Here is a 20,786-nt window from a genome sequence, read left to right as displayed (position 1 = left end):
AAGATTGTTTACATTGGAAAAGTACTGAAATGTTTATACAGTTGCCTTATGTCTACCTGGAATATTCCAAATATAAATGTGCAATGTAATCGCGATACATATATCAAAATGATACCAGTGTACGCAGTTTAATAAAAGGGATCCAATTGTTAATATTTGATTGTGGATAGTATCTTTTTTGCCTATGCTAAATCTAACTCTAAAATTTTCTAAACATAGTTATTATCAAATAGAAACGTCTCGAATGCTGTACATAGCTTTGAAACTGGTCAACGCACTAGTTGATATCTTGATCATTACGAACTCATTAGCTATTGCGTAGTTCCAACTTCCAACGCATCGTGGAGAGCTCGGATACTCCAACCGCAAGGCTAAACGATCACGGTATTATTTACATCTGCACACATGTGCAGGCTGTGATTCACGTATACACCACAGATATGATTTGTTTATGGAACAAAGGTATTTCCGTTTCTGTGGATTTTATCTTTGTCGCGTCTGTTCGAAATTCAAAATTAATTGTTTTCAAATTATATTGTAGTACCTATCTATAGTAGGAGTATATAAAGCTGAGGAGTTTATTTCTTTGCTTGAACGCGAGACTATTGAAATTAAAAAACATTCGTAATTCAATAGAGAAGATGGTTGGAAGCCTGCATTAGCCTGGGATCCTGTTCTACATTTAATTAAATCGTAACCCAAAAGATCGGCTGCCAGACTTCAAGACACTGTGAGCTCATTCTGCGTAGATCGGACCGTCAATAGTAAATTTTTAAAAAACAATATTGTATAATTGTAAAATGTAGGTCGATATTGTAACTTTGATTTTTCGGATGACCAACACCTTAGTCCGCTCCGTGACCACGAAGGTCGCAAAGACTTCGAAACGTCGGGAGAAAATCCGAAAAAAGTTTTATTTTAAATGTCTAACATTCACGTAAACATAAGAAATCATCTACTTAAATATATTATTAATTTACAATACCTAAAATGGTACAATATGTAATTTTTCACGGGGTATTGACCCTCTCAGTACAAAAACGAAAATGACACACGCGTTTCCAGACTCGGGCAAATGTTCGTGGGATGAACAAATATTTGTACAAAGTAGGAAACGAATGAACAGGGCATTGACTTCGCTGTATGATATTGAAGTTGTGATTTCACAAATACGACCACAATTGACTTGCAAATGATTGCCATTTATATTTTATAATTTTGGAATGTTTTTGATCTCAATTTGGAAGATAATAATATCTATAAATCTTTAAAAAACACAATGTAAATAGAAGTCAATTACGGAACATTACTAAACATAATTATAAATAAATAAATCACAATAATAAATGAAAATAAATGACTTGACATACATTTTTAAGTTTTATTTTGCACTTCTTTCAATCTATGAGGTCCATAGCAAGTATTTCTATAATGCAAAATTTATAAGAGCAGGGATTACAATTTTTTTTTAGATAAGTAAGAATACTATAAGTGGTCCAACCAGATCCCTTATCGGAAGTTATTGTCAATATGTTCTAGATAAGATACGGCAAAATTACGGCAATGTCCGATATACATATTACATAAGGATTACACGTTTGATTACAAGATAAATTTATACAAAACGTATATACACGTGTTAAAGAAATCCACGTTTTTTTGTAGTCTTAGTATATTTCATATGACGTATGAAATACAGAGGCTTAAGGTCTTTAGACACTGAATCGAATTGTTAAGAGTAATATCGTAATGAAAGCCAGATTTTACTATTTTTCAGCTTACTGTCATTCTGTCTTACTCTAAGCGCTGTCAATTTATAGCAGTGAAAATATTACACTCTTGATACTGACAATTGCTGAAGTTGTATTAAAGAAACGGCTGCGCGATGCCAATTGGTCGACTCAATAGCTGTAATCACGTTTTGATTCCTTCTTAGAACAACAATAGATTGTCCTTGCGAATTCATAATTACTTAATTTATGACTAAGTTATGACATTCCATAGGCACTGAGGCCTTCTTAAACAATGTAATACAAATGCGTATCTAGAGGAGGACTGCGAATGCAATAAAAAGCAGTAAAATCATTGAGATATGAAAGATGAAGAAACAGAAGAAGAATGCAATAGACTTTCTCCTCTCATGCTGAAAACAGGACACAAACAAAGAGTATTTATTTTATAGAGCTGGAATACTATATCCTCAATGACAATAAGCCGGCTAAAGGAGATTCCAGGCATGATCATCCATGACAAATGTTTATTAACTGCTTTTGGCTATGGAAGTTATGAAGTGTTGAATTAAATCATAGTACAACTAGCGATACGAAAATCAGCTAGAGTAGTGAGTGTGCAGTTAACACAATGCGATGCTTCGTACGTTGGACCTTGCGATCAGTTAATTGCCCCAATTATGACACAATGAGCTTTTGTTTCCACATACCAGATTACAGATTACTATTCTATTTATAATCAACGCTGAATCATGGCTTTAAAATTTTACTTTAATGACATTTGTTTAGCACAAAGCAACTGCGTGATGAAGAGTCGATTACTGGATACAAAGAGTTGTAACCAAGATCAAAGGCGAAAATAATTGTGAAACAGTATAGAAAGACATGAATTATTATATTTTGCACCGATAGCAACCTTATTTCATGGTAAATGTACGAACCAGATGCTATTAACTTTAAGCCGGCATATAATGCCGCTAAACAAAATTAGTGATAATTATTAAGTCAGACGTACTATGTAGTTCAAGATGATCAATCATGTGCAGCTCTCGTGGCAGAAGGTAAACAAAGTTGAAGGCCAGGGAAAGGTCTCGCTGTACTAGCTGATAACGTGCTAAGGTCAGCTCTAAATATAGTATTGGCTATTCATGTACCCTGTGTACTGCTTTCGGGAACATTACTGAACAGATTAATTGAATTTCGCATTAATAATTACATTATTAAGCTAGATTGAAAGGTTTGAAGTTTTAACATTCACAAGGAGATGCCACTTTAACATAATCACTCTTAAAAGAATTTTATAGCATTTTTACGAGCCCTATGTACGCATTCACGTGCTCCTATTGCGCTGGCAATGTAACTGAATACAATACAATGTTGACCCTGAAAAGGGACACGTGATCGTACTGTATTACAAGTTTTTTAGTGTGCTTTAGATAAATTCACGTGGCACGCCATCTACAAACTGAATGTCTAAAAGTTTGTATGAAGTGATAGATGCTAGGAGTTACTAATATCCTTCTACACTCATAAAGGACAGAACATCTTCATAGATGATCTAATAATAGTAACAATATTTGCTGACATAAAAGTAAAATAAAACTGTGAATATAGGAAACAATATTTTGTTTTCATCGAAATCTGATGAACCAGAAGTCATTGACAAGATTAAGCGTATTAAAATTGGTCCCAAACCGGTTTAAAATGTGATCACATGAGATTGTCGTAACTAAGAAAATATTAAACGAACTTGGGAAAATTTACGGCCGCTTCTAGAACAAATTTGAATGTTATTTCAAATGCATTTGCTCCGGCGCAGCTTCTTTTGCGTGAAACTTTAATATTGACCTGACATTAACAGCTGACGTAATATATTTTTCCTATAAAATTTCAACAAATTAGTTTTCAAAATCTGAAAAGGATAAATTCGTTTACTAAGTAACTTAGTCTTAACTTCTTTTAAAACCTCAACCAAAGTACCAAAAGTACTTCAATTAGCACAGCAGAATGCATTAACATGAGGTATTTTGTCCCTCTCGTAGGTATAGGGAAGGAAAGAGAAACAAACTAAGCGTTATTAATGGTGGCACGGAGCGACACCAGCCGACCTTGATGATGTCATAGTGAGTATGTTTTCATTTTGTGGCTTAACTAACACAGACTTAGCATTACGTCAGGAAGGAAAGAGGTAACATATAAAAAAGTTATCTTTGGACCTACTTCAAAAACTACTACTACGAACTACTTAGAAAATAATATAGTAGCTATCAGAGCTTACATAGGTAAAATTAATAATCTCCAAAAGGGCAGGTCAGGGGTACTCTTGACGCGCGGAAATCTATGAAGTTTAATGTGGAAGAGGCGAAAGGGATATGTCAGGATTGTAGCGTTTGGTGTTCACTGTCTCTGCCTACCCCTATAAGATAAGGGCGTGTGTATGTAGATATCGGCTATTCTTTGGAATGAGCAAGAATTCTCAGCTGTCAGAAACCACTAGTTGGATAAAGTTGGCACAACACCTAGACGTTCTAGATAAAATTGAATCAAAATGCAGTTGAGAGTTTTACGACTGTAACCTGTGCGTCTCAAAGAGAATATAATCACTACGTTTTTGTGCGTCTGATGACAGAACATAATTTTACGATTTAATAGAAATTAGTAGTAAATAGAAGATATCGCCGAATTTTGGGTGTTTGTTATCTACCTATAAGGCTTATAGTGTAAAGGAAAGAAGACCGGTAACTATCAAACATTATCCTAACCGAATTCCTATAGTATTAACGTTTTCTTTATTCGCAACCAAACCAGAACCGCTTGGTAGTCTGGCTATTTGCAAGCGTGGGGTCTGGTAAACAGGTTCCTTATCGTTGGATGACCGTCACGACCTCGGCGCAGGCACAGGCAGACGTCTCGGCTCTTAGAAACGTTAAATTCAAATGTTCAGTGTAAGCCTGCATTTTGTAGTGTATTCTCCGGTTTGTCTTTTGTTATGTGCGCAGTCAGTGAATATCGATCAGATGAGATCACCTACTACGTTAGGTGTAATTATATAAAAAAACAAGCTTGTGTATACCTGACCTGTTTTAGTTTTTTACAATGTACTAAAAAAATATTAAGTATAGAAATATACTTCCTGGTAAAATTAATACAGGCAGTTTTGTTTTTGAAATTAATTTCAAACTTGAATATTTATTTAAAAAAAGAACGCATTGTTTCAAATTCGCTAATCTAAAATTCTACCAATTAAAACAAAGTGTGTAACATTTTGGTGATAAACTAGAATCTAAATCGGACGGTGTGTGGCGCAAATAGAACACAATTCTGCGTGCTCGCAGGCCGCAGCCGCTCTGAGCGAATGATTCATAAATTATTAAATAACTACTCGCGCTTCGTCCTATTGCCCGTGACCTTAGCTTCGGTACATGCGCACTCGGCGTTCATGGGTGTTCAAACGTATTCTATACTATAGGCGTAAAGGCCTATAATATACTGGCGATATTTACTAACGCTAGAAAATACATGTTGGCATAAGCTATTGTCACTGTTCAAACGTACGAACATTTTACTACTGCAGTTAGCAGCAAGAATTGCAGAGTTGAGGAGAAATTATCGTTGAATCATATGGTGTAATAATTGAAGTAAGAACCTAAAGATTTAGAAGTATCAAAACTATTAATTTTATGATTAATTAGAAGTAACCATATTAATTTACCTTATAATTTATTTATTTATTTAATCACTTTTTTACATCAATGTACAAAGGCGGACTTAATGCCGAAAGTATTCTCCACTACCTTTGGGTGATGCAGATGTGAAGTAATATAGGGAGGTCTACACAACGAACAATATAATGTAAAAAAAACAGGTACTTACTTATTTTATTTTTATTTTATTTAGGTGTGTGTGTTTGTTATGTGTTAAACACTAAATAATCTTTAATGCCTTGATTTAAATAACAAAATGAGGTTATAATATCTAATATTTAAAATTACGGCAGGCATTCAACGCAATATTATTATTATTATTATTTTATGACATTAATGAATTAATTATAATTTACTTCTTAATAAGATATGGAGTTAAGTCTTTTATTTTTACACGTAGAAGAATTAATTAATGCGATATTAGGATGTAGTAGAAACTACAATACCTAGACTGGAATTTGCTATTTGTTATTCAGTTCAAAACCCATACGAAGATTTCACCAACTTTCTTTTTAATAACGTTAGAAGAACTACGTAGGTGCGATATATTTTAAAGCTCAGCTCTTCAGTAGGTAATTTTTTAATGCAAATTTGGAAATAAAAAAATCAAAGTAGTTTTAAATAAACATTAAAGTTAAAGCATTAATAAACTTAAAAAAACCAACAAAATAATAATCGAATTTTAAATTAAATATGAAAGGATTGAAAAAGTCGGATATACACTAATACTTCCCAACACAATGACTCCTCCGAAAGCTTCAGACTTTTGGAAGGATTCCAAAATTAGAACAAAGATAAGAATATAAAATGAGCCACATCGCGACATATGCGAACTTTGACACACATATTTATAGGTCAGTCCTGCATTTCTTTACGTAATACTTGAATGCAGGGGAACTATCGACCGCAGCGGCACCGCATTGCTGCCTCATGAAATGCGTTTTAGAAAATTGCGAATGCGAATATAATATTGCTTACTGCGTCGTTACTAGAATGTGATTTGTGAACTAGCTCATGGCACAAATTAATTTAACAAATGGCACAAAACATCGTTTGGAATTGTCAAATTGCATTAATTTTGCTATTTTTATGTATTAAATTTACCTAAAGGCTATATAAGTACTGATTTATCCTATAATATATAAATGAGTACTTAAATGCCAATTTTTGGGTATATTAGGGTATAAAGTTGCTTATAAAGTTTAATGCATCCTTCTTTCTAAGGTTCTTTAAATGCGATCTAGAAACTGAGAAAATGACTATTCGCTACATTAGCTGGTACATTAGTAGTAATGTTTTAGTAGGCACCACCATTAAATTTATGTGCTTGGCTCGAATGCCAAATGTAATACGTGACTGACGGTGTTAAATAAATTTTAAAAGCAACATTTTGTTGGATGACTGCACCATAATGCGTAGTTTCTGTAATGTATGATGTATCTTATAACGAAGTATCGTAATTTGAACATTTTTATGCCATATGTGTACTTTATTAATTGCTGGCGTTCTATTTCTATGTGTTATGGCTCAAAAATATTAAGTATATGCTAAAGAATGCGTCAGCGTTGTTATAGAGTTGAGCTTGCTTTATACATATTTTTATGTTTTGTGGGCACGATAAGAAATTCAATAAGTTTACGATGTCTCTAAAATATCTTTGTAATGTTATTATTTCCCTTTATGATAAGACTTCATTAAACGTAATTATTGTGTACAAACTATTGTTAATATTTACCTTTATCTAAGTAACTGCTATTGTATTTACATATTTAAATATTACTCATATACTAAGTGGCATAAACATATAGGAATAAGAATGAATCATTTTTATCTCAGAGAATGAAATCATAAGAATGGCCGTGTACGGTCGCGGTCAGGCGCTGCCATAAGGTGAACCGCCCGCACTCTGTAAACCAAAAGAAACTGAGGAGTATTTTTTAATGTATGTACTTATTTCTTATTTTTCCATGTCTTTTAATATTTTGTTTTATTTTTGAATTTCGAATACGTTTCCATTATAAAAAATAAAAAAAATAATGACAGCTTGTTTTTTATTTTTTACGTCAAATTAATATGCCAGATTTTTTCGAAAATAAACAGAAAAGAGAACGATTAAGATAAATACGACTGTCATATTATTTATAATACAGCTAACATTGCCTAAACGAATAGCAACTAATCAGTGGACATATACAAAAAATAACACAGTAAGCTTAATGCAAATCACAACATCAGAGTAACCTTTCTAAAGGCAAAAGAAGTAACCAGAAACATCTCACCAAAAAGAAAGCAACAAATGATCATCTAAATAAGTAGGTCGAAAAACAACTGGTGCGCATGTGTAACATTGGATTTTTCTGCCAGACGATTGCATAAGTCGTGGAAAGACTGATCAGCGACGCTCTTTACAATGGAGGTTTTTAACTTTTGATTCTAAAGAATTGTTCTTGTAACTCGACTTCTGATTAATCGGTCTCGTCATAACTCATAGGTCAACTTGGAAATGATACTTAAATGCTAAGTAAATTTGATACGACGTCATCTTCCATGTCAAAAGAGATTCCGGTATTAGTCCTTTAAGATAGAAGCAGCATTTACAAAGGACATATTTTGTATGTACCTATCTAGAAAAAAATCATTCGCTTGTATTCTAATGTTATTTTACACGTCATACAGTATACGAGTTCTAAATTGGGTCATTTGCCTTTGTTTGGAATGGATGCTTTATCTTAATTTTTAAAGTGTACGTGCTTCTTTGGCATTCTTTTGTTTCCGTTAGATTAGACCGTTACTATCTTAGAAATATTTAAAACAAAGAAAAGGAGCTAGAAAAACAATGTAATTGAGTCAAAGACATAGTGTCTGGAAAATTTGGCAAAGGTTGTTAGAATTATATTGCAGGAAGTCATGTTGAGATATGAATGTCATATATTTATTAGAAGTGTAACAAATTACATTAATAAATTAGTGAATGAGAAAGATTCTATTCCTGTCATCGTTGGTGAGCTTAATAAAGATGGTCACAATATGTAAATCACTAAAGTTATTAGAATAAATTGCTCTCTATGACTAATCTTCAATTTCTATATCATTCTCCAATGAAAGCGACTCCTTTGTTACTGTAACTTCGTTATAATTAATTCATTTAATGGTCTCATATGCAGTGCAACATACACCAGGTTTCCTTTTGTCATCGGTATCAGAAATTACGAGGGTTAATTACGTGTTACATAACACTTGACCCGTTCCAGTAATCGATCCTGCGTTCTTTCGTTTCATAGTCGGTTGCACACCATATCTGAAGGGCTTCATTTAATACTAATGTTTTTATTCGAAATAAATTTTATTAGATTTGAAGACCCATTGTCCCCCAAATGCAATAATCGGCTAGTTGAATTTGGTTTGACATATCCATTGCTTAAAATTTAATTATAATATGATGATCTTCCGGTGTCTCAAGTCCTGGCCTTTTTCACTTATATGTGTAATTTATGTTGTTAATTATTATAAGGATTTCTCAATCTCGAGTTTCTAGTATGTTCCTAATGTTACGGCAAATATCGTACTGATTCAAATCAAACCTGAACAAAGATATAAGAGTCCATAATGCCCAAGAACTACATTGAAGTATAGAGACGCCGTGTCGCATAAAAGCGTAAGGACTATGTCCAAAACCGAAGTATATATATCTGAATAGGTAGTTTAATACTTAAAATTGATATCAACATAATTACGGAAAAAATGATCAATTCCGTGAAAACTAGGCCGAATAACAACCGTACCAATACAGAATTCATCCTGTAAATTTATTTCCCAAATTACAATTTTTTTCAATTTGGAATTTCTTCTTTCTGGTTCTTAATAAAATCACCAGTGGACCCATTAAAACTCTATGCTGCTCTAATTACTCGGCCACGGCCGGCCGATAAGTGTCTAATATTTTGACTAAGAACTCAAGTCTAATCGTGCAAGTTGAGCCTAGTCGTAGTATATTGGTTTAATAGCGTTGCTTACTTTCCGAACTTCGTGTTATTAATTTTATTGAAGTCATCTAGAAAAAACGTTGATTTTCCTTACGCAGTATAAATGCATTTTCATGTTTAGAACGTTTGTTTTTTCCCCATAACTTGTATTTTTTAATACATTTCCTAGCAAAGTATATGCCTATGTAAAAATGTAGACGCTTCGGGAGCAAATTTAATTTGATAATATAGATAATTCATATTACATACTTTTCTTTACGACTGTACATGCAATAATGGTAATGCGAACACTAAAAGCTTTAAAGCTACTTACAACTGAATGCAATTTTTTTGTGCCAATTACTTATATTATAGATAAAATGAATACTGTTTCGACGTAATTCAAAAGACGAAACTAATTTTCTATAATAAAAGCAAGTTTAAATTATACTTACAATTTTTCAAATCAGGATTTTTTATTGGTGACTGTTACATTTAAATTTCGAAAAATTCTTACCTGCGATACCGCTGAACATTTTTGTTATTTTTTAACACTACTTAGACACGAATTAATTCACAATATTTTTTTCTTCGCACCGAGTTTGCACTGAGTTTATTCTGAGAACGTACTTGGAGCGCCGTTGCAGGCGGAGTGTGGCTCGATCGAAATACTTTCAAGGTTCTACTCGACTAAAGAGCTAACACATTTGAACTCTTCATGCGGCTGTTACATGAAACGCAGTATTTTTATCGATGACGTCATTGCCGTATTGCGTTTTATTTTTGCACTAATAGCATATTATACATTACAAAATATTATGTTTTATTTGGATTGTACAAAGAAAATTACGTAAGCATATTCTAATATAGTTATATTCAGTAACCATGTTTTATTATTTGTTTTGTTGTAATGAATCGATACTTATAAAATTGATACAAATTCTACCATTATAGAATATTTTTGTATTCTGGTAACATGCATTATTTTGTTTCAGGTTCATGATTAAAATTATTTAAGGATTGTTTGTTGTTAACTTTCCATTTAAAACATTATGATTTCATAATCATAGTCCCTAAAACTAAATAATAAATGTTTTAAAATAAATAAATAAAATGCAATCGATATTATTTATGTTTCATGTCTTATCTTTTAGAACTGGAACATAGTTCCGTTGCTAAGCAACTCTTCCCAATGACAACAAACAAGTGATGGAAATATGATTTTCCTTTCGAAATGTAAAAAGTATCTTGCAATAAATTATAGCCTGGTTATGTGTGTGAAATGTCGAAAGAAAACGCTAACTTGCGATTGCTCGGCTCACCTGTAAATTTGTCATACCGCAACAAGAAAAGAGAAGATAGGAAGAACGTACGCAATCGTCCGCGATCTGCCGTGAATAACTCTTCTATAATTCAGGTATAATGACTATTAACTTTAATGTATTTTATAAGAGTAAGTAGATCTAAGTTTAATTAATAAATCAAACGTTGCACAGTATGTCATTACCTTTTATGTCTAATTTTTCATTAATCTCTGCTTTCACCCATGGCAATTGTCAACACTTTCAACTCATAGCTTATTATTTAATTTACAACAATCAGGATCCACTATATAGAGACCGTTATTTTTGACCACTGTTTTCGCCAAAAAGGTGACGCATTTTTTAAATCTAATATTCTGTTCTCATATTATTAATAAAAAAAAAAATATTTTGTTTCTCAGTTTATACCCTGTAGTTTGTACCTTCAACTGCTTTTGAAAAAAGCAACACCAGAGTTTCCTGCTCGACTTCTGGTGTGAACTGATTTCGGAACTGGTGATAGAGTTAATATTGATGGAATATAAATAGTGTATAATATTTTACAGGTGCAAATAAATTCATTCATTTCATTTCAATATATTTCAGTTTTACAATAAAATATGAAATATAAAAAAAAAGCGCATTAGGACTCTGTGGTCACTCTGCACCTTCACTTTTAGGGGTGTTAGTTGCTACCAAGCATCCAAATAGTTGGCGCTGTTGAGTAAAAACGCATAATGTTTTTAAGCTAATTACGTAAGGCACAACCGGAGGTTGTAAAAAAAAACAAAATTATTTTAATAAATTTAATGAAGAAATAAAAATTACAATTAGAATACGTGTCTATTAGCCAATGTTAGGTCTAAAAGTGCTTCTTACTGATATTACATAAAAAATTATATGTATGGAATGGAAAAATTATATAGCTAAATTGCAGCGTCGGCGCCTCGTGCCCGATGAGTAGGTGACACGTGTGGTCGATGACCGATGAGTTGTGTCCGTCGTTGCTGGGTCGCATCAGGGGATGCGTGATCAGCGATTATAGGGGTGGAAGTATATGTAACAAGCTAATGTGTTTGAGCAATATTTTAATAGTCTTTGCTGTTCTTGTTGAAATATTTAATTATCAAATTGTTTTGGGATACTTCCACTGTGTATTGGATTTTATCAATAAATAAATTTAGATCTTCATTCACCTCACAAGCATCATTATAGTTATTGTAAGGTACCATTTTATCAAACAGGTATTGTTTCATGTGACATAAAAAAATTGACTCAACCCACTTTGTACCAAAACTGTTTTGGTAATAGCCTATTTATACATAATCAAACAAATAGCCCATTTTAATTTATCTCTGACAAATATGAAAGTGTATGTCTAATAATAGAATTTAGATTAAAAAAGATGGTAAAAATAACCCAATAACCATAATTTATAAATAAGTTTATTATTTATTTCAGGATCATCAAGAACGATTCAAGAGGCCTTTCTCAGCGGATACGAAGGACCGCGCGCCCTCAACTAGGACATTCTTCAAAGCATTCAGTGCTGAGCTTCTTGAGTGTTATAATAGTAATTAGATATTTTATAAACCAAAATGTAAATTTCAATAATAATTATTGTATCTACCCATTCAATGGATTAGGTTCTAGAAGGAATTCAGTTTATGTTGATCCATAGGTAATAAAGAAAGTAAGGTATTCTTTGTACTAAAATAAATAGTCATTTAATTTTCGCAGATTCACCGACAACTGTCAAGGTGGTAGCACCAACACTAGAAATACTAGGGGATAATAACGCCGGTGAAAGGCATCTCCAAAAAAAAGACGAAATCTGCAGCAATGTTTCTGATTACGGCTCTGAAGACACATTCATCAGTTTAGGAACGAAAATCAAAGCTAGAGCTCAACTAAGTCCTAAACCTAAAATTACTAACCCCAAAAATCTTTTAAAATATAGAAATATAGCGAGAAAATCTCGGAAACCCATGGAAAATACAGTGAATGAAGAATTAAGACAAGAATATGGTATGGAGATAAAAATAACTGAACGTTCCCCATCTCCAACTAAATCCAATAGTGGATATGGTAGAAGTCCGTCACCAACGACTCGTGCTTATGAGTCCTATTTTGTATCATTAGAAGAAAATGGGGATCTGGGAAGGATGTCTTTAGGTTCCAATATTGATATTGAAGTAGAACAAGCGATAGATAAGTACTCTCGTCGTCTTGCAGCTAGTAAGCAACAATTGTCACTCGTTGAAGAAGAATCGACACCAGATGTTGATAGTGGGCCTTCCCAGAATCTCTCAAGCTTGTCGCCAGAAAATTCTTTGGAGGGTCCAAAGGATGACGGCGATGCCATTGATGATTTAACTGGCAGGAAAACCTATGTTGTTGATGATATTAAAATTGATTACGGTATAACGCAGAATATAATACGTGATCCTCGGACGTATACACATTTTTATGATGATTTTCAAAGGGATTCGTATAAATGCAAATTATCTAGTACCGTCGTACATACAGACTCATCGTCTAAAGACTCTGGTTATCCAGATAGTGGGCCGAATGATGAAAAAATTTACAGTCAAAACTATTCTCTTCCAACTTCATCATTGTTAAAGAAAACTAATGTCACCAAGATGGAGGAACAACCAAAAAGCTTAGATAGCATATCTACGAATAGCAGTGACAAAACTTATCGAAATATTTGTGGTTTGGACAAAAATAAACAGTGGACTGAACCTTTAAATCACAGTCGCTTACTGTATAAAGACTTCTTCTTGAAGAAAGAAGGTCATATAGCAGTTCCACCGCAAAATTCGCCTAGTAAAAATGAAGGGAATAATGTGCCTGGAAATAATGGAGATGCAAACACGAAAGTAGATAATATGAGTGATGATTGTGACTATCCATCATATTTGGTTAATAGTAGCACTAAAGCATACACTTCGAAAGTTATAGAAGATTACAAAAGAGAACTGGAAACAATTAATAATTTACATGAACTGACATTGAAGGATATTAAAACTGATGCAATATCGCCAACACCATTGAATATTGATAATTTATTTGAAGACCATTCCAATATAATAGATATTAAAAAGGATGAAATATCAACAAATAACCATGATTTGAAATGTCATGACAAAAATAAAAATTCTTTAAATACAAAAAAGAGAGATGTATCAAAAATATCTACCAAGGAACTAATTCAAAACTATTTTAAAGTTAAGGAAGGTGATTTTAAAGGAAACTTACCAAAAAACACAAGAAAGAAAGCGAATAATGTTACGCCAAAAGATGAAATAGTATACAAACAAGAATGGAATAACAGGACATCAATAACTTCGCCGAAAAACATCCCAGTTATTAGAAATCAAACCCAAAAAAATCTATTCACAATGCGGACTCCGTCGAGCGCAAGGATTGAAAGCGTCCAAAACGACAAGGACGTAGATTCTTGGATGTCACTCACCGCTCCATCGCCGACTTTGTTAGAAATAGACGAAGTGTCGCCTCCAGTTGAAGAAGTAATCAACACCGATACTAATATTGCTGATGATAAGATGGAAGAAGATCTTACTCCACCACCCCCTCCTGTCACTTCCACTGAAAGAGATATTCAGCAAGTCAAAGAACTGAGCTCTAAGTCTACGGTTCTGGACATATACTCCATGTTAAAGGAAATAGAAAGTTATGGTGATAATCCTGTAGCTTCTGCGAAAGTGGAAGAAGCCAACGACAAAGTAGCAGAAGAAAGATCACCGACTCCTAAAGATAATTTTATGTAAGAATATATTTTTAATTTCATCTACGTATATCGCCATTTTGTCATTTAGAAAGTAATTGCAAAGCATGACTAAACTTTTTATATTTTCTTTCAAATATTCTAGGGAAATATTCCAGTTTTTGGAGAAAGTAGAACAGAGCGCCAATGACGCCTTGTCGGTCGTTACAAATACCACTCCACAAACAATACCCAAGTAAGAAATTTTTATTTATAACAGCTATTTAAAATTCTAAATTTATTTGTACTATTTTAATATGTAAAAGTTTTGAACAGCTCTAACAGTACCAGAAATAAATACTGCTATTTCTATAATTCCAGCCTCGACAGCCTGTTAAAGCTGCCACAAACGGAACTGGCGCAACGGTTGGTGACAGCATCGCTTCAGCTCGAAGAGAGGTCGTGCTGCATCGCACTGTTGCAGGAGAGCCTGGCCAATCACAAGGAGCAGGTAGATCTATATTTGAAAGTTAAAACAATTATAAAACAGAATATGAACTAATATGTAATATAAAATCTTCCTCTAAATGGTGACAAAATTTAAGAAAAACATAATTATCAAATCATTTGATTCTTCAGAAATGACACTGTCTTCCAACTTTTGTATTGTATGCACTTAAACTAAAAATGAAAAGTAATAAATGGAAAGTGAAAACACATATAATTATTGCAGATGATACAAAAAGTGAGCAATTTAGAGAAGCAGTCTCAACGAAATATAGCCAAAGTGAAACAAGAATGCGAGGAGGCGATTAAGCGTCATCAGAACTTTATTGACCAGGTAATCAACCCCTTATACTTATTACTGCTTCGTGCGCAATATATGCCATAGGCCTCTTATATACTTCGTGCGCATTGTATACTAAGGGCGCTGCTTATACTTTCTGCGCATTATATACTACATGCGCATCATATACTTCGTGCGCATTATATACTAAGGGCGCCGCATATACTTTGTGAGCATTATATATTACAGGCGCCTCATATACTTCGTGCGCAATGTGTACTAAGGGCGCCACATATACTTTATGCGCATTATATATTATAGGCGCCTTAGATACTGCGGGCACCGCAATATATTGTAGTTTATGCGATTTATACACTTGCATGATGTTTGCTTAGCTGATAAACGACAAAAAGACATTGAACCATCGCATCGAGCAGCTAGTGGACGAGCGGCGCAGCGCCGAGGAGCGATGGAAGCGATCGGCCCAAGTACTAGAGGACAGGTACAAGCTGGAGCTGCGCAACCAACACGACAAGATGGCCGCCGCGCAGCAGGTTGGGTTTATCGTTTCAAAAATAAATTGCCTTACTTGCCATTTTCAAAGAAATTGATTAAGAGTTCTGGCTTAGACTAACTATACTCAATCGGGTCCCCTCCGGCCGTTTTCATGTGGCCCGCTGAGCTCTTGCAAGTGCGCCATGTGACTGAAAAAAAATCACTGAAACTAAAGAAACTTTTTCCAAGATCACTTGGTTTTATAATAGCCCTAGATCACTTAGTGGTATGACAGCCCTATAAGAATAAAATGATTGCCTTAATTATTGAAATAAATAAAACTTAAATTTGAATTACGCTTATATATCTATAGGTTAACGAATTTACGTTGTGCCTATACCCACCATAACAAAGACATCTTGTGGCCTGTATAAAAGCAAAATAAGTCTGGCTTAGACTGTTGAAGGGAGATAAAAATTAGACAAAAGATAAATATTACCTAATGTAGTGCATAGTTGTAGAATAATATACCTAATTGTTATTATCATTTCAGGTGGCACGGCAACGCTGGGTGCGACAAAAAGCTGAAAAGATCAAAGTAAATATATATTTTTAATACATTAAAGTTCAATAAGTTGTTTTAAATAAATAACACCGCAATATTCTATCCAGGAGTTGACAGTAAAAGGTCTGGAAGGCGAGCTCCGGGAAATGGCAGAGCGGCAACAGAAAGATATATCGGACTTGAAGATGAACCACGCTGAACAACTTGGGAAGAGTCAGGCAAAGCACGCCCAGGAGTTGGAGGAGTTGAGGCGGCGGCTAGAGGAAGAGAAGGAGATGGCATTGGTGAAAGAGAGACAACTGGCTAGCTCACGGTGTGGAAATTAACAAATCCAGATTTTGTAAAACTAATCAGAATACACGTAGGACGCTTTCTTGATAGAGAACGCAGTCTCCACTCTAGACAAACAGATTAGTGTGTGTGAGAATGTCGAATCTGACCTACTGCGGCCCCTCTGTGGCTATTCGGCGCGGTTTTAATATGTACTGACCGCCGATCAAATTTTGCTACCGCGATTCAGTATTGACGATCGACTTTTGGTGTTTCAGTCTTGATCAATATCTGATGTATTTATAATGCGTGGTCTCTTGTTACCCGATTCACTTCCTATTACACTCCAAGGGAACATGGCGTTATATATAATTTTTTTCATATCCAAGTGCCACATTCATGTCGGCCTGTGCAGAATAGTTACACCATTTAAAAGTTCGGAGAGCAAAATACAAACCTATGATGATACTATAGCGCTTATCACACTGGCAGGAACTGAATTTCCCAATATGTTGATACAAAATTTGTCATATTTTAGCTTAGAAAAACAAATATTGGAGTTGGAGGTGACGTATCAAGAGCAAAGAACTCGTTTGGTGGCCGACATGCGCGCTGAGAACGAACGCGTCGCGGCGGACCTTGCGGACAAGGAGAGAGCGCAGAAACAACAATTTGGTACTTTACAATGTTATGTCTTATAGTATTCCTATCGGAACATCGATGATGATGAATTATTAAGTATATTATTAAATATATTGTATCTATTAGTATGTAATATTCTGTTTGCGAAGCAAAAAAAACCGGCGATAGCCCAGTTGGTAGTGGAACGGACTGTCGAGACGAATGTCCGCTGGTTCAAAACCCAAAGGCACACACCTTTGAGTTTTCTAAAATTATGTGTGTATTCTTTGTGAATTATCGCTTGCTTCAATGGTGAAGGAAAACATCGTGAGGAAACCTGCATACCTGTGAAGTTTTCTATAGGAATTTCGAAGGTGTGTGAAGTCTACCAATCCGCACTAGGCCAGCGTGGTGGACTAAGGCCTAATAGCTCTCAGTAGTAGAGGCCCGTGCCCAACAGTGGAACATTATATAATACAGGGCTGATATTATTTATTATGTTTGCACTATCTGTGACAGATTCTTGGAAGAGGGAACAAGAGAAATTACTTGAAGAAGCGAGACTGCAGTTGGATAAAGAAATCGCAAATGAAAAACAAAAAATGGAGGTAACGAGGCATTAAGATATATAATAAATGAAATATTTTTTAAGCTAATTTTCAATAGATTTCTTCAAATTCAAAATGGAACGAACCGACCATAATCCAAATATCTTCACATTTCAGGAAAAAGTTAAGCAAAAACAGCAAGAGCTAGAAGAACAGTTTGAAGAGTATAAGAAGAAGTACGAAGCGGAACAGCAAGTGATACTGAAGAAGAAAGTGACGGAGATAGCCGCTCAGCACAAACAAGAAAGAGACAGAGAGATCGAACGCGCGATAGAGAGCATGGAGGCAGAGGCACAGGCGGGCAGGAAGGAGTTGCAAGAGGCACTTAGGTGAGAAATATGTCTAATAGTTTGGAAATATATAGTAAAACAGAAATTGGCGTGAAAGAAAGTAATGAAGATAGTTGAGTACCGCAAGCTAGAAAAAGATATAAATACGTAGTTTTAGATTAAATTATGGTTTCGAAGGTATAATAGAACAGGATGAAGCCATACTAGACGCCTAAATAAGAATTGCATTTTCTCACATCAAAAATGCCGTTACCGAACAATTTTATACAAGTATGTTCATTAGCATTGATCAATATACATGTTGTATTGGTTATCAGGAGGAATAAGGAGCAATATGAAGTGGAGTTGAAAGAGTTGGCAGAGACGGAACAAGCGACGCTGCGACGATATCAAGAGGCGCAGGCCAGAGTGCGGCAAACAGAGGATCGATGTATGTCGTACTGTTATTAGGAACCATAAAATAATTCCCGTGAATAGAGCTTTAAGTAGATAATAGCCAAATATATATTGAGTTACTTCAGACATCTTTTTGAAGTAAAAGACCGTGTAATCTGTATTAAAAAGTCGAATAAGGATTAAGACAATGCTAAATGCTACTAGAAAAAGTAATACCGAGGCCTTATAAATGTCACCCCATTCCCCAATTCCCACTTCTTTTCCTATAATATCGCCACTTCAATGAGGGCAAATAATTTCTTCTTTAATAGGTGAAAATTTCATAGACAATATTTTGTTTTAGGCGCGGAACTAGAAGTAACGATATCACAACTAGAGACGCGAAATAGACTTTTGACTGAGGTAAGTTTATGGCTTATTAGAATGTATATTCATTCAACAGGCCGGCATAATTGTGCCAACTAGCGAAGGATAACCATAAGGTACAGTAGAGTCACTTTACCTTGCCCTTATACAAAGTATTCAAGTTCACCTCAGTCGACGGCCCTAATAAGGTACAGTAGAGTCACTTCACCGTGGCCGAACAAAAAGGCATTTGTATTCGCCTCATTTGATAGAACTTACTAGAATGCCAGATGTAATTTTTATTCCAACAATTTAGAAAAACACACAACTGGAGTCGCGTGCGGAGGAGGTCCGCGCCAGCTGCGAACAGACGTGGCGCGACACCGTACACGCGCTTCAGAAAGAGATGGACGACGCCAAGAAAACGCATGAGGAGCAGATGCACCAGCTTTATGCCAAGTAAGTTCATATGGTCTACAATACCGTGAACGCTGTGACCTGTTCTATAAAAAAAGTTTAAAAAAAGTTTTTTATCCTGGTACGGCAAAGTGGTACGGCCCCTGATGGTAAGTGGAGTGGTGTCCAATAGAATGTCGACTGACGAGAGATGATTACCTCTCGACAGTCGACACAATTAAGCTGGCCTGTTGGAACCGGATATACACAGGCTGCACTACACTATGGCGGCTTTTAACACCCTGTGCCTAGCAGTGGGCAATACATAATACAAGTGTGGTATTATTAATATTTATAATATTATACACAGTAGACTAAATCAAATGGTTGTCTACATACTTAGTCAATGCGATTGAATGGGAATAAATCATAACTGTTATAGGTAATCATTATGTATCAGTTTAACTACTGTTTACTCTTTTTTTGATTCCGCCTGTCGCACAAACAATTATAACATTCATGTCATATTAACTATATAAACATTGTATAGTAATTATGGAAGTTAGAAATCATAGCTAAGTAATGCGATGGTAATAATTAATTTCATAGAGTGAAGGTGGCGGTGGCTCGCAAGGACTCCGCGATCCAGGCGCTCACCCGCGAGACCGCCAAGTACCAGGAGAAGGTCACCGTGCTAGAACAGAAGCTACAGCAGCAGAGGAAAGACTTCCTCAAGCAGAAGTAACTTGCTAACGTCAAAACAACAATAAAATGCAAATCGATTAAACATAATCGATTAGTTATCATATTAGTGTGATTGGTCATCGAAAATCGATTTAAAAAAATAATCGATTAGTGAATATATCACAATTTGTTAAAATAATCTTGATATATTTTGAAAGTTTTATAGAATGTAATGATTGTGTTGATTTTTAATTATCTTATTGGAAATAAATTAGGTAAATATTTGTGTGATAGCCTAGTCCGTCCAAGGTTGTTTTTTAGTATAAAAGCATTATGTTGATCTCAAAGGTGTGTTCAATAAAGTAGACTGTTTTAGAAGTATGTTAACTTTTTAAACTGTGTATGTGTGTGTCGTGCCTGTGTGTGTAAAGATACATAGTTGTTTTTAATATCTTGATTTTGGGATCACCAAATGTAGCTACTCAATGCTAATGGTTGGTAATGAATGTTATTTTTTTTTCCATAAAGTTACAATAGTCACTCAGTTGGCACAGAGCTAAGAGGGACTACTTCGCGCTTTTAAAGGAACGTGTGTGTATAAACGTTTCGTCAAGTTTATCGAGTAAAATCCATGACGGTATCTCCACTCGCTACTTAGTAACCTTTTTAATAAGGGATTCCAATCGCTTTTTGAATGGATTACGAATATGGGCCAATCAGAATAAAGTTTTTATTTTACAAGATAATGACTTGTTTTGATTGGTTTATTTTGGGATCGGAATCGTCTATCAGCGGTATGCTGGTATGGGCTTTAGCGTGGAGTGGAGTGCTTAGTAATATTTATGAATTTTTCTCTGTAATATTATGAAGATTTGCCAATAAAAAACTATTTATATAAA

The 20,786-nt window shown here is 34.6% G+C and overlaps 1 protein-coding gene across 1 annotated transcript; it reads left to right on the top strand.

Annotated features, from left to right (window-relative positions):
• Positions 1-10,589: 10,589 nt before the first annotated feature.
• LOC115439891 (centrosomal protein of 131 kDa) lies at positions 10,590-20,786 on the top strand. Its single transcript, XM_030163945.2, has 16 exons — positions 10,590-10,813; positions 12,159-12,270; positions 12,438-14,490; positions 14,597-14,686; positions 14,812-14,941; positions 15,164-15,271; positions 15,613-15,771; positions 16,266-16,310; positions 16,385-16,590; positions 17,086-17,222; positions 17,688-17,776; positions 17,894-18,105; positions 18,384-18,496; positions 18,806-18,864; positions 19,124-19,266; positions 19,813-20,786. Exons 1-16 carry the CDS (start codon positions 10,679-10,681, stop codon positions 19,946-19,948), a joined length of 3,927 nt encoding a protein of 1,308 aa, XP_030019805.1. The 5' UTR covers positions 10,590-10,678; the 3' UTR covers positions 19,949-20,786.

Source organism: Manduca sexta, chromosome 14 (assembly GCF_014839805.1).
Source record: "Manduca sexta isolate Smith_Timp_Sample1 chromosome 14, JHU_Msex_v1.0, whole genome shotgun sequence".
NCBI lineage: Eukaryota > Metazoa > Arthropoda > Insecta > Lepidoptera > Sphingidae > Manduca > Manduca sexta.
The sequence above is the reverse complement of the archived record's forward strand: the minus strand, read 5'-3'. Positions and strand labels throughout refer to the sequence as shown.

Excerpts from the sequence above, each read along its gene's own strand:
- LOC115439891 (XM_030163945.2), top strand. The coding sequence starts at position 10,679 with ATGTCGAAAGAAAACGCTAACTTGCGATTGCTCGGCTCACCTGTAAAT. Across the intron at positions 14,491-14,596 it reads ACTCCTAAAGATAATTTTAT|GGAAATATTCCAGTTTTTGG; the intron begins GTAAGAATATAT and ends CAAATATTCTAG. Across the intron at positions 18,106-18,383 it reads GAGTTGCAAGAGGCACTTAG|GAGGAATAAGGAGCAATATG; the intron begins GTGAGAAATATG and ends ATTGGTTATCAG.